This window comes from Nomascus leucogenys, chromosome 24 (genome assembly GCF_006542625.1).
Source record: "Nomascus leucogenys isolate Asia chromosome 24, Asia_NLE_v1, whole genome shotgun sequence".
Taxonomy (NCBI): Eukaryota; Metazoa; Chordata; class Mammalia; order Primates; family Hylobatidae; genus Nomascus; species Nomascus leucogenys.
In genome coordinates, this window is record NC_044404.1 from 2,949,219 (window position 1) to 2,964,016 (window position 14,798).

At 55.5% G+C, this 14,798-nt stretch overlaps 1 protein-coding gene across 1 annotated transcript in view; it reads right to left on the reverse strand.

The window, feature by feature from the left end:
* CFAP74 (cilia and flagella associated protein 74) overlaps positions 1–14,798 on the reverse strand; it is a 79,205-nt gene that overhangs the window by 6,592 nt on the left and 57,815 nt on the right. The window contains exons 22-26 of the mRNA XM_030805524.1: positions 12,845–12,973; positions 11,111–11,198; positions 10,389–10,562; positions 9,630–9,763; positions 2,296–2,572 (exon numbers count right to left, since the gene is read on the reverse strand). Of these exons, the coding sequence (XP_030661384.1) occupies positions 2,296–2,572; positions 9,630–9,763; positions 10,389–10,562; positions 11,111–11,198; positions 12,845–12,973 (802 nt within the window). The remainder of the gene's footprint in view (positions 1–2,295; positions 2,573–9,629; positions 9,764–10,388; positions 10,563–11,110; positions 11,199–12,844; positions 12,974–14,798) is intronic.

Here is a 14,798-nt window from a genome sequence, read left to right on the forward strand (position 1 = left end):
ACCAAGCCCTCTGGCCATGCAGGGTGGGGGTCCCGTGATTGGAGGTGCTGAGAGTAGAGTCCTGGACAGGCCGGGACCGGGTCCCCTTGTCCATGGGGCAGCAGTGACAGCTGAGCCTGCCCTTTCCTTGAGTTTTACAGGCAAGTCCCACACCCTAACCTGTCCCCTGCACACACCAGCCTTTCCAAGGAACCTCCGTTTTGGAAATGGCTTCCCACAGAAGGGTCCCTCCATGACAGAGCCCACAGGCAGTGTGCAGTATGGGGTTGGGGGTGACATGGTGCGGGAGGGGGAGAGGGTGGGGGGAGGGGACAGGGCTGGGGAGGGAAGAGAGAGGGTGGGGGAAGGGAGGGAGGGGAGAGAGGGTGGGGGCAAGGAGGGAGGGGAGATGGTGAGGGGAGGGAGGGAAGAGGATAGGGGAGAGAGAGAGGGGAGAGGGTAGGGGAGGGAGGGGAAGGAGGGGGGGAGAGGGTGGGGGGAGGGTGGGGAGAGGGAGGGAGGGAGGGAAGAGAGAGGGAAGGGGAGGGAGGAAGGGAGGGGAGAAGGTGAAGGGAGGGAGGGGAGAGGGTGGGGGAGGGAGGGAAGAGGGTAGAGGAGGGATGAAGGGAGGGGAGAGGGTGAGGGGAGTGGAGGGGAGAGGGTGAGGGGAGGGAGGGGAGATGGGAAGGGGAGAGGGGGAGGGGAGAGGGTGAGGGAAGGGAGGGGAGAGGGTGGAGGAGGGAGGGAGGAAAGCAGGTAGGGGAGGGATGGAGGGGAGAGGCTGGGGGAAGGGAGGGAAGGAAGAGGGAAGGGGAGGGATGGAGGGAGGGGAGAGGGTAGGGGATGGAGGGAAGAGGGTATGGGAGGGAGGGAGGGAGAGGGTGAGGGGAGGGAGGGAGGAAAGAGGGTAGGGGAGGGAGGGAGAGGATAGGGTGAGGGGAGGGAGGGGAGAGGGTGGGGGAAGGGAGGAAGGGAGGGAAGAGGGCAGGGGAGGGATGGTGGAAGGGGAGAGGGTGGGGAAAGGGAGGGAGGGGAGATGGTGAGGGTAAGGGAGGCAGGGGAGATGGTGAGGGTAGGGGAGGGAGGGAGGGGAGAGGGTAGGGGAGGGAGGGGGAGAGGGTAGGGGAGGGAGAGAGGGGAGAGGGTAGGGGAGGGAGAGAGGGGAGAGGGAGAGGAGGGGAGAGGGTGAGGGGAGGGATGGAAGGGAGAGGATAGGGGAGGGAGAGGAGGGGAGAGGGTAGGGGAGAGAGGGAGGGAGAGGAGGGGAGCGGGTAGGGGAGGGAGGGAGGGGAGAGGATAGGGGAGGGAGAGGAGGGGAGAGGGTAGGGGAGACAGGGAGGGAGAGGAGGGGAGCGGGTAGGGGAGGGAGGGGAGAGGGTAAGGTAGTAGGGAGGGAGAGAAGGAGGGGAGAGGGTAGGGGAGGGAGGAAGGGGAAAGGGGAGGGGAGGGAGGGAGAGGAGGGGAGAGGGCAGGGGAGGTAAGGGAGGAGGGGAGAGAGTAGGGAGGGAGAGGAGGGGAGAGGAGAGGGGAGGGAGGGGAGAGGGGAGTTAGGGGAGTGGGTAGGGGAGGGAAGGAGTGGAAATGTTACAGGAGGTAGGGAGGGGGGAGGGGAGGGAGGGAGTGGAGGGGAGAGGGTGGGGGAGGGAGGGAAGAGGGTAGGGAGGGAGGGAGCGAGCGGAGAGGGTAGGGAGGGAGGGGAGAGCTGCATCTGCAGTAATGTGTGTGGGGGTGAGAACCATCACCGAGTGGGTTTTGCTAAGTTGAATGAAATGCGTTTTGAATTACTGCATTCATTGAAATCCCATGTGAGCCAACTGTCCCTCACACGCCCTTCCTCACTTAGGCCTTCGGCAGCCCTCAGGGTTACCCTAAGGCCCTGCCAGGCCCAGAGCTTTCTGCTCTGCAGGAAAGGTAGAGTGCTGGGTGGGAGTGGCCGACGCCCTCTGCTCGCAGTCAGCCTGCGAGGTCCGCAGGTACAAGGGACTACACAGCCTTCCCCAGTCTCAACCTGGGAGCCCCGGATGGGTTCAGGCCAGGCCAGCAGCCTGGGGAGCTCCTGCCTCTTGGGATCAGGCTGGACCAAGGGCACTGTGACCACCCCCCACCCCGACGGGGGTGGCCTTGGGCCCCCATGCACATTGGCCATGGAGCCTTCCTCGGCCCTGCTCCGGTCTGATGAGGGTTGGGTTCACTCCCGTCCCTGTTCTCTGGGTTGAAACCCTGTGGTTAAGGGTGGGCGGAGCCAGACACCCCGGGGGTAAATGCAGGTGGCGTGGAGCCTCTGCTTCCCAGCCTGCGTGTGGGGCCCACACCCACCTTTCCTGGCCACACGGTCCCCACCGAGGGCGAGATGGTGATAGGCGAGTCTGGGGGCAGCAGGAACTCGAAAGACGTGGGCCCCATGGGAGAGGCGTCCTCTGAGCCAACGCGGGGCTTGGGGTGGGTCCGCGAGCTCATGCTCAGGTGAGAGTTGATGACGTACACTGTGGCCACGGAGGTGTCGTATAGGGCCGTGGCCGCAAACTTGATCTGGTAGTGGGACAGCTCCAGGGGTGGGTGGACACCTACAGCCCGGCAAGACAGCTTGAAGCACCTACAAGCAGCAGCATGGGAGGCCCTCAGCCATGCAGGGCGTCCGTGTCCCTCTGCGGCAGGCACGGGGGCCGCTGGGTGGAGGACAAGCCCTGGGTGAGGCTCACGGGGACATGCATGTTCCTGCTGTCCAGGGAGTCACTGCGCCGTTAACAAATTTCGAAAATACAGCGTATCCTTGTGCACATTTTAGGTGGGTAGCTGAATATTTTAAAACATATTTATTCATTTATAAATAGAGATGGAGTCTCGCTCTGTTGCCCTAGGCTGGAGTGCAGTGGCACCACGACAGCTCACTGTAGCCTCGAACTCCTGGTTCAAGGGGTCCTCCTGCCTCAGCCTCCCGAATAGCTGGGACTACAGATGCGTGCCACTGTGTCCTGGGTAGCTAAAAATTTAATCACAAGTTTAGATAGTTGCAAAGGAGTTGCAAAGGAAATGTCTAGCTTATTTTGTTAAATATTTATTGACATTTTAAAAACGTTTTAAAAACGGATCTCTTTCTCTAAATGTAAGCACAGGTGTCTATAAGGCCTATTATGAGCAACTTGATTCCTGCCACCATCCATTAAAAAGAGGCTGGGACCTGCTTATTTTAACCATTGGAAATTTCACATTTCTTTTTTTTTTTTTTTTTTGAGACAGAGTCTTGCTCTGTCGCCCAGGCTGGAGTACAGTGGTGCGATCTTGGCTCACTGCAAGCTCCGTCTCCCAGGTTCACGCCATTCTCCTGCCTCAGCCTCCTGAGTAGCTGGGATTACAGGCGCCCGCCACCACACCCAGCTAATTTTTTGTATTTTTAGTAGAGACGGGGTTTCACCGTGTTAGCTAGGATGGTTCTCGATCTCCTGATCTCGTGATCCACCCGCCTCGGCCTCCCAAAGTGCTGGGATTACAGGCGTGAGCCACCGCACCCGGCCTGGAAATTTCACATTTCATATTTTCCTCGAATGCCTATTTCCACTGTACTTTCCCCATTAATTTTTGTCCTAATCATATATATTTTATGCTGTAAAGGACAATACTACTATCACATTTGTCGGTAACAGAAAGTGTTCATTCATATCTTGTAATATTCAAATGCATATTTTTATGTCTTGTGACCACAGGCTCTAAATGCTTTAAAAAATTCTTAAAAAAGGCCAGCGTGGTGGCTTACACCTGTAATCCCAGCACTTTGGGAGGCCGAGGCGGGCGGATCACGAGATAAGGAGATTGAGACTATCCTGGCTAATACGGTGAAACTCTGTCTCTACTAAAAAATACAAAAAATTAGCCGGGCGTGGTGGCGGGCGCCTGTAGTCCCAGCTACTTTGGAGGCTGAGGCAGGAGAATGGCGTGAACCCAGGAGGCGGAGCTTGCAGTGAGCCAAGATTGTGCCACTGCACTCCGACTTGGGTGACAGAGCACAGACTCTGTCTCTGTCTCAAAAAAAAAAAAAAAAAAAATTCTTAAAAAAATTGGCTGGGAGTGGTAACTCACTCCTGTAATCCCAGCACTTTGGGAGGCCGAGGTGGGTGGATCACCTGCGGTCAGGAGTTCAAAGACCAGCCTGGCCAACATGGTGAAACCCCATCTCTACTGAAAAAAATGCAAAAATTAGCTGGGTGTGGTGGCCGGTGCCTGTAATCCCAGCTACTCGGGAGGCCGAGGCAGGAGAACTGCTTGAACCTGGGAGGTGGAGGTTGCGGTGAGCCGAGATCGCACCACTGCACTCCAGTCTGGGTGACAGAGTGACACTCCCGTCGCAAAAAAAAAAAAAAAAAAAAAAAAAAAAAAAAAAAAAAAAAAAACTTAAAAAAATTCAGAAAAATGTAGGCCGGGCACGGTGGCTCATGCCTGTAATCCCAGCACTTTGGGAGGCTGAGGTGGGCAGATCATGAGGTCAGGAGATTGAGACCATCCTGGCTAACATGGTGAAACCCTGTCTCTACTAAAAATACAAAAAAATTAGCCAGGCGTGGTGGTGGGCACCTGTAGTGCCAGCTATTTGGGAGGCTGAGGCAGGAGAATGGCATGAACCCAGGAGGTGGAGCTTGCAGTGAGCCGAGATCATGCCACTGCACTCCAGCCTGGGTGACAGTGCGAGACTCCATCTCAAAAAAAAAAAAAAAAGAAAAGAAAAATGTAGTGATGGGATGTTGCCCAGGCTGGTCTCGTCTCAAATTCCTGGACTTAAGCAATCCTCCTGTTTCAGCCTCCCAAAGTGCTGGGATTATGGCCGTGACACCCAGCACTCACTAAAATTATTTTTGAGTGGAGATATCATTGATTATTATTAGTAGTCAATTTTTTTTTTTTTTTGAGACAGAATCTCGCTCTGTTGCCCAGGCTGGAGAGCAGTGGCATGATCTCAGCTCACTGCAACCTCCGCCTCCTGGGTTCAATGATTCTCCTGCCTCAGCCTCCCAAGTAGCTGGGATTACAGGCACCCACCACCATGCCCGGCTAATTTTTTGTATTTTTAGTAGTGATGATGTTTCACTGTGTTAGCCAGGATGGTCTCGATCTCCTGACCTCGTGATCCGCCCGCCTTGGCCTCCCAAAGTGTCGGGATTACAGGCGGGAGCCACCGTGCCCGACCTTTTTTTTTTTTTTGAGATGGAGTCTCGCTCTGTCGCCCAGGCTTAGTGCAGTGGTGCAATCTTGGCTCACTGCAAGCTCTGCCTCCCGGGTTCAAGCAACTCTTCTGCTTCAGGAGAGTAGCTGGGATTACAGGTGTGCACCACCTTACCTGGCTAATTTTTGCATTTTTAGTAGAGACAGGGTTTCACCATGTTAGCCAGGCTGGTCTCAAACTCCTGACTTCAGGTGATCCGCCCACCTTGGCCTCCCAAAGTGCTGGGATTACAGGTGTGAGCCACCATGCCCGGCCCAACTATTCAGGTATTTCTATATTTCTCTTGTGTCAGTTGTGTATTTTGAGGAATTTGTCCATTTCCTCGAAATTGTCAGGTTCCCTGGTGTAAAGCTGTTCATCATGTTCTCTTATCATTTTGATATTTGTTAGGGTCTGTAGTGATGTTCCCTTTCACTCCTGATATTGGTGGTTTGTGTTTTCTCTTTTTATCCTGATTGGTCTTGCTAGGGATAATGAATTTTATTAAATTGTACAAGAAAGACTTTTAGTTTGTTGTTTTTCTCTGTTGAATATTGCATTTCTATTTCGTTGACTTCCACTTTTACCTTCATTATGTCTTTTCTTCTACTCTCTGGGTTTAATTTCCTGTGTTCTTTTCCTAATTCTTGAAAAGGAAGCTTAGATGGTTGATTTTCAAACCCTCTTTTCTAATATCTGCGTTTAGAACTAGAAGCTTCCCATGAAGTGCTGCTCTGACAGCCCGCAAGCCTCAAACCTGATGGGTGCAACGTGGAGCCTTTGGTGGTGCCCATGAGGACCAGTCACAAAAACACCCAGGCTGAGGGGAGACAAGCAATATCCAGACCTGCAGCGGGGGTCTGAGGCCACTGACATGAGGTCCCGGTCTGCGTGGGGCTCTCCTAGTTTCAGCACTCAAAGTCCTGCGGCCTGAGAAGCCCCTCAGTGCTGGGCACAGCAGCATGGTGGTCACCCTACATCTGTGCAAGTGTAGAAGCGTGTATACGTGTGTGTTAGGTTATAGGGACACACGTGTGTACGTGTTAGGTTGTAGGTACAGAGGTGTGTACGTGTGTGTTAGGCTATAGGTACACACATGTGTATGTGTTAGGCTGTAGGTACACACGTGTGTACGTGTTAGGCTGTAGGTACACGTGTGTACGTGTGTGCTAGGTTGTAGGTACACAGGTGTGTACGTGTGTGTTAGGTAGGTACACACGTGTGTACGTGTGTGTTAGGTTGTAGGTACACACGTGTGTACGTGTGTGTGTTAGGTTGTAGGTACACACGTGTGTACGTGTGTGTGTTAGGTTGTAGGTACACACGTGTGTACGTGTGTGTGTTAGGTTACAGGTACACAGGTATGTAATGAAAGTGTGACCCCTGGCATTCCTGACAGTGACGGGCTCTGGGGAGGGAGGGAGAACAAAGCCAGCTCCGACTTGAGGGAGAATGTTTGTTTCTGTAACAACAAAGAGAAATCAGAGGCAAGTAGGATAAAAGTCTAAGATCTGTATTTTGGGTGGAGGGTGCATGATGCTGGCTTTCTGAGTTTGTGGATTATCTGAAAATGGAAGGGAGGAAGAGAGCAGAGGACGCAGAGCTAAGAAAGTTGGGACTTTTTTTTTTTTTTTTTTTTAGCACTTACACACACACACACACACACACGCGTGAACTGCAGGGGGCTCTGGAACCATGGAGTTAGAAAAGCTCTCTGAGAGGCCAGGTGCGGTGGCTCATACCTGTAATCCCAGCACTTTAGGAGGCCGAGGCGGGCAGATCACCTGAGGTCGGGAGTTCGAAACCAGCCTGACCAACATGGAGAAACCCCGTCACTACTAAAAATACAAAATTATCTGGGCGTGGTGGTGTATGCCTGTAATCCCAGCTACTCAGGAGGCTGAGGCAGGAGAATCGCTTGAACCTGGGAGGCAGAGGTTGTGGTGAGCCGAGATCGTGCCATTGCCTTCCAGCCTGGGCAACAAGAGTGACACTCCATCTCAAAAAAAAAGAAAAGAAAAGCTCTCTGATCTGAGGCCGGGTACGGTGGCTCACACCTGTAATCCCAGCACTTTGGGAGGCTGAGGCTGGTGGATCACGAGGTCAAGAGATCGAGACCATCCTGTCTAACACGGTGAAACCCTGTCTCTACTAAAAATACAAAAATTAGCTGGGCGTGGTGGTGCGCACCTATAGTCCCAGCTACTTGGGAAGCTGAGGCAGGAGAATTGCTTGAACCCGGGAAGCGAAGGTTGCAGTGAGCCGAGATCATGCCACTGCACTCCAGCCTGGCGACAGAGCAAGACTCCGTCTCAAGAAAAATAAGAAAAAAAAAAAAAAGAAAAGAAAAAATAAAAGCTCTCCGAACTAGGCTCCTTTCTGAGAGTGAGGAGGAGAGCCGGGCACAGTGGCTCACGCCTGTCATCCCAGCACGCTGGGAGGCCGAAGCGGGAGGATCGCTTGAGGCTACGAATTCAAGACCAGCTTGGGCAACATAGTGAGACCCTGTCTCTACGAAAAATATAAAAATTAGCCAGGCATGGTGGCGTGTTCCTGTAGTCCTAGCCACACTCAGGAGGCTGAGGTGGGAGGATTGCTTGAACTCGGGAGGTGAAGGCTGCAGTGAGCCATGATTGCACCACTGCACTCAAGCCTGGGTGACAGAGCAAGACCCTGTCTCAAAAAAAAAATTAAAATGTAAAAGTTCAGAAAAAAATAATTGCACTTGAAAATGAGCAGTAGAAAATGGTCGAATCACAGGTGACATTGTTATGAGACGAGAGAGAATGAGGAGTGGAATTTATGTAAACGGTGAAGCAAACTGGGAAGTGTGTTATGAAGCAATCAAAAGCTGCAGCCTAAGGACTCCACGTGTGCCTCAAAGAGTTCAGAAAGTGACACAGGGTTGGAAACTGCAACATGGATAGGTTGGAGTCACAGGGCCGTGATTACGGATGGAAGGTGCAAAGCACTGGGCACCAAAGGCGGCTGAGGGAGAGGCGACTGGGCGTTAACGCGCACTGGGGAAGGAGCCAGTGTGGCTTTTGAAGTGGTCTGGCTGCCTGACTAGCCCAGAGGTGCTGCTGCCGATGAACCCGCAACACAGAACAGAGGAACATGTGAACTGACACCACGGGACAGCATCCCACCTGTGGCAACTCCACAGAACAAACGCACCTGGCGTCTTCAATAAATACATTTCAAGGACCCATAGAGATGGAGGGAGGCCCCAGTGGCCCAGGTCAGCAGGACCCAAATGTGGGTGATTGTTTGACGAAGGCACAGAGGAATTCGGGGCAGAATGGAATCTTTTCAACAACGAGGCTGGAATATTTGGAAGCCTCTGTGCAAAAAAATGAACCTCAACTTGGCTCACATCTGAAACAAAAGCTATCAAAACGGACCACAGACCCAGCTGTGACTGCCCCCCAGTGACTTGGCCTCTGCCCCAGAACACATCCCTGGAGACTGACGGTCCCAGCAGCAACAAGAACCCACGCAGGACCACTGGCCACCGCTTGGGGTCCAGTTTCACCTCTCCCTCTCCGCCACTTCCTTATCCCGCCCTCAGGCTCAGAGAGGTGCAGAGACTGGCTGGTCGCACAAGACCTCGGAGCACGCAGGGATTTACACCAGGTCCACCTCTGGACACAGTTCCACCCACCTGTGTCCAGAGGGGTGCCCTGCACAGCACGCGTGTATACACACATGCACGCACACAGTCTCACATAAACGCACTCATAAACATGCACACATGCACTCACGTGTGGTCGCACACTCAGGCACTCATACAAGCACTCACATTCACTCATTTATGCTCACACATACATGCACTCACATGCAACCTTACACGCCCACATACATGCACTCACACACAAGGCACTCACACTCACACATGCTCACATGCGCTCGCACTCATGCAAGCTCGCACACCCACATATGTGTACTCACACACAGGCACTCACCCCCCATACACTCACATACCTGCACTCACACATTCACACAATCACTGTGCTCACACACACGCACACTCCCACAGGCTCACACAGTCTCACACTGACAAACATGCACTCACACACACCCCCATATGCACTCACACCTACTCCTACAGTGATACGTCTGTATGCGCACACACGTTCATACACTCACACAGGCACACTCGCCTGTCCTCACACACATGCTCATATACATACACACCCACGACACACACACACACACACACACACACCCACACACACACACGGCTGAGTGGGCCCAGAACTCAAGGCTGCCTGGGTCCCAGGCCTGTCTGCACCCAGGTTTGAGGTTCCTGCCGGCCGGCAGTGCTGCCCAGCCCAGCCCTGTGGTCAGCCAGGCAGGTGGGGTCAGAGGCGGGGATGTGGTGGTGCTGGGAAGGGTGGCCCCTCCTGAGCGGGCGCTCCAGGCCCACTGCGTCCCCCCCTCTCCCTGGCAGGCTCACCGGTTGATCTCAGACTTGCAGGTCAACTCGAAGCTGTGTTCCTCAGCCTTGGTGGGCTGGAAGATCACACAGAACTGCAGCGTTTCCAGGGGAAGGATCGTCCCAAACCCATCGTTGGGCTGGACGTCCACAAACTGGAAATGGAAGAGTGCTCTGAGGGCGTGTCACGGGGAGACCACGTGGACACATGTGCGGCAGGGCTGTGAGTGTGAGAGTAAGAAATTAGTGTGATCGTGTGTGAGCGAATGGGAGGGTGAGAGTGTGGCTGTGAACGAGTGTGTATCAGCAAATGTGTGAGTGTGAGCACATGTGTATGAGTGCATGAGCAATTGTGAGCGTGTGCATGTGTGTGCACGCGTATGTGTGTGTGTGTGCGAGCGGGGGAGACAGAGAGGATGGTGGTGTTGGCGGTGGGGCAGCCTAGGGAAAGGTGAGGGGTGCCCAGGCTTGGGCCTCGTTCCAGTTACCTTGTGTGGCCCCAGCAGGGGAAAGTTTCAGAAGGAAGAGAGGGGAGAGGGATCTGGAGCACAGGAGGTGCACAGGACCGAGGCAGAAGTTGGGCTCACAGGCAGAAGTTGGGCTGCACGCCCAGGGCTGGTGTGCAGGGTGGGGAGGCCCAGGCGTGGGGGGTGCAGCTGAGAGGTGGAAGTTGGGCCACACGCCCACGCGTGGGGGACCCAGGAGCAGTGGCTGCTGCATCCTGTCCCCAGGACTTCCCAGCCTTGCCCCTCTTGCCCCAGGCCTGGCTGCAGGAGGTACCTTGGGAAGCCTGACGAACCCGAACTCCTGGGGCAGGAGCGAGTGGTTGTGGAGGCTGATTTCCGTCCTGATGGCCTCATAGATGGTGCAGTAGCCAAAATCCACCTCCGAGGGACTGAGCTCCAGGTCCGAGGTGGTGACAATGGCATGCACGGTGAATTCCACTGGCTTGTTCTGAGGCACAAAGGGCACAGGCGCCCTTGCAGCCACTCGGAGACTTACCAAGTGCTCCCCAAACTCTGAGGCGCAACCACTGCTGCTGCCTTGTGGCCACGGCCCACCGTTTCCAGGACACGACGAGGCTGTTTTTAATAAAACCCACTTCCCTGTGACCGCTCCCTGACATGGGGGGGAGGAGCTGTGGGTGGGTGGCAGCTGAGAGCCAGCTGCGGGTGGAGTGGGGTGCATGTGTCTCTGTGTGCGGCACACGTGGGCGCATAGATGTGTGCAGCTGAGTGTGTGGGGCACCCCTCATGTGTGCACATGCAGGTGCAGGTGCCTGGGACACAGCCCTGCTGGCCTGGACAGGCCTCGGATGCCTCCCTCTGGCCCATGAGCACCCTCCCAGCAGGCAAGCCCCTCTGGCCGCTAGACGCCTCCTGGAAGGCAAGTGAGGATGAGCCCTTTTGGGGGCCCTCGCCCGGGTGCTGGGCCTGGCCTCCCAGGTAAGCCCCTGCTCCCCAGGAGGGCCCAGCATCCCTGGGAGGTGCCCCAACACAGACCTGATCAGCCACCCAGATGGTCATCGGGGCCTCCAGGACTCGGGTCTCCTTGTCAAAATACCTCCCCGCGTCCTCTGGGAGGGAGTGTCTGAAAGAGGTGGACGAGGCGAATGTGCTTTCCTCTTTCCATTTTGTGAAATGACAATAAGACCCACTGTCACTGGTGCTTCTGCATCCTGTGAGAGCTACAGCATCTCTGAAACATCAGCGCTGGGAGACGCATCGCGCCGCCCTCCTGCTCTCGCACAGAACCCGCGAGCATGTGGCCCCTGTGGCCCCGTGAGGGCTCTGGTGTGTCTAAGTAGCCAGTCACTCCCGGGAGCAACACAAGCGACTGTGGCTCAAAAGCTGTGTTTAAATAAACAGGAATAAATTCAATAGTCATGTTTCAAGTTAATATGGAGTTTGCATCGTAAAGGAATCCTAAAAAGCCCTTTAAAAATGCATTTTCACTTTAATCAGAGTTTGATCTCTGATTACATAAGTTAATGTTGTTATAGAAATATCAGGAAAAGGGCCGGGCACGGTGGCTCACGCCTGTAATCCCAGCACTTTGGGAGGCTGAGGCGGGCGGATCATGAGGTCAGGAGATGGAGACCATCCTGCCTAACACGGTGAAACCCCATCTCTACTAAAAATACAAAAAATTAGCCGGGCGTGGTGGCGGGCGCCTGTAGTCCCAGCTACTCGGGAGGCTGAGGCAGGAGAATGATGTGAACCTGAGAGGCGGAGCTTGCAGTGAGCCAAGATCGTGCCACTGCACTCCAGCCTAGGTGACACAGCAAGACCCCGTCTCAAAAAAAAAAAAAAAAAGAAAGAAAGAAAGAAAGAAAGAAAGAAAGAAATATCAGGAAAAGTAAAATAAGAAAGAAAAACATCAGCCTCCCTGTGACAGGCGGCCGGCAGGGACAAGTCCAGGAAGCAGCCGATTTTAAGCTCAGCTCCGCCCTGTTCCCCTCCTAGTCCCACCGGGTCCGTGCCTGCTGCGCCCACCTCCCCCACTAAGCTCCACTGAGCATCCTTTGTCTGGACCTCGGTCTTGGCCCGGATGCTGAGGGCAGCTCCGGGGAGCTGGGATCAGACACAGGACGTCCAGCCTCCAAAGCACAACAAATGTTCAAGCACAGAAATCAAAGTCCACCTGGCAAAAGCAGAGACCAGGGGATGCAGCCAGCAGGCCTGGGAAGAGCCTTGGATTGGACGAGGGACGGCTGGGTGACAGGGACACCCTCAAGACACAGGTAAAGGAGCAAACGTCAAGTGTGCACTGAGCTCAAAACAGAACCCCAGGGAGTTACTGGGAAAGGGATGAAGACAGGGAAGACAGCACAGGAGTGCACGGACCGCAGGGTACCCGTAGCAAGCCAGAGCCTTATCCTGGGCCACCTTATCCTGGCAGGTAGCAGACCTTCAGTGGCCGTGAGAGCCGCGGGCCATGCATGGGAGACACGCAGCCTCCCAATCTTTTCAACAACGAGGCTGGAATAATTGGAAACCTCTGTACAAAAAAATGAACTTCAACTCGGCTCACATCTTAAACAAAAGCAACCAAAACGGACCACAGACCCAGCTGTGACTGCCCCCCAGTGTCATGGCCTCTGCCCCAGAACACATCCCTGGAGACTGATGATCCCGGCAGCAATGAGAACAGAGGAGTGGCCAGTGGCGAGGGGCGCCTCGGAGCCCACATCCTCCCACGTCCTCCTGTCCTGGCCCTGGCGTCCTGGCACCTACCGTGGCAGGAACTTGAGCTGCACAGAGTAGGACGACTGTGCCTGGATGTAGCCCGTCTCAGGCAGGAGCTCCAGGTGGGCCCTCAGCTCCTTGCACACCTCGAACTTCAGGCGCAGGGCAGCTTTCGACCTGTGGGCGTGTCGCAGGGCACTGGGTCAGGTGCCACAGTCGTGATTCTGTGCTTGCTCAATGCCTGGAGTTATTAAAACATTTCTAACACCCAAGCCCCCGACAGGTGCTCAGAGCCCACCCACTCCAAGCCATGCACGTGCACCTCGACAATCGGAGTCCTCAAAGCCCTGCTTCGTAAGGGCTGTTTTTTCTGAAATGAAATCTGATGAAGGATTCTTAAAAATAACCACATCGAAACGGAAGCATGGTCCTAATGGGCTCTCAGGAACCAGATGCTTTCCGGGAAGAGCACCTGCCAGGCAGCCCCTGGGTGCGGGGCCCTGGAGGGGACATGAGGGGTGGCACCCCTCCCTCCAGGGCTCTGCCCGCCTCCTGCCCAGGGTGTCCCTACGTCCTGCAGCTCAAGCACAGGGCACGTGGGGGGCCTGGGACGGCCACAGGCCTCGGTGATGACAGCAGCCTCCAACCCAAGATGAGCCTGAGAGAGCCAAGGTACCCACCAGTCACCTGGGAGGCCCTGTGCCTGTCTGGTCCCTACCTGCAGTTCCCTTAAGCCAACAGCCTCCTCAGGACTACCTGGAGCCTCCCTGTTCCCACAGTGAAGCCTCCCTCCCCTCCCTGTCTTTGAGCCTCTGCTAAACACTGTGGTATGGCTGCCCCACCACAGCTGCCCTGGGCAATCCACGAGGGGGGACCCAGAGGGTGTGGCAGTGAGAAATCTCTCCTCTCGGCCGGGCGCGGTGGCTCACGCTTGTAATCTCAGCACTTTGGGAGGCCAAGGCGGGCGAATCACGAGGTCAGGAGATCAAGACCACGGTGAAACCCCGTCTCTACTAAAAATACAAAAAATTAGCTGGGCGTGGTGGCGGGCGCCTGTAGTCCCAGCTACTCGGAGAGGCTGAGGCAGGAGAATGGCGTGAACCCAGGAGGCGGAGCTTACAGTGAGCCGAGATTGCGCCACTGCACTCCAGCCTGGGCGACAGAGCGAGACTCTGTCTCAAAAAAAAAAAAAGAAATCTCTCCTCTCTCCTGTGCTTCCACGCGACAGTCACCCATGCTGTGGCAGGCCCATCTCCGTCCATCACAGACCTGCCTCTGACCTCTGACCACTACCCAGAGGCCACCCACAGTGCATCTGGGCATGCCAGCCTCTGCACCCTTACTGCTGGGCCCCATGGCAGGCAGGCGCCCGGGTGCTCAGAGACCACGCCCTCCCAGTCCGGCAGTTGCTGCTCTGCCTTCCGGTTCCCTTGTGGGGCCAGAGTCTACAAACGAGCACATGGCTACACTGAGGTACACACAACCACAGCCGGAGACCATCCACAGAGCTGAGCCCCACCCAGCCTGCAATGCCCACAGACACGCCAGGGCCCTTTCTGTCAAGTTTCCAAGGCCATTGAGAGGCTGTGGTAGGACGGATGCCGGAGGTGAGCAGACTCCACCGCAGCCACGCTAACACACGCAGCTGGCTCCCAGGTCACCGCAGGCTGCACATTCCCAGCCTGTGCCGGGCCCACAGGAGTCGGACAGCAGAAGGGCAGGCGCCGCGGGGGCTGTTCCTATCCAGGTCACCGGGGAGAGGTGGCTATGCCTGGGGCCGGTGCCCGGGGGCCTCTGTGTCCGCACACCGTGCTCCTTGGTGCTGGTGGCACAGGGGCTCCATCATGGAAACCCCGCAGGCCCAGCCTCGCTGTCCCTCTGCGCTTTCCCACCGGCGTGGCTGTTCAGGGCAGGCTGCTTGCTTTGATGTCTGGAGCCCCTGCGAAATCCTGCAAGTGGAGGCTTCCTCCTCCAGGCTCACCCTGCCTGTGTCCATGAGGGG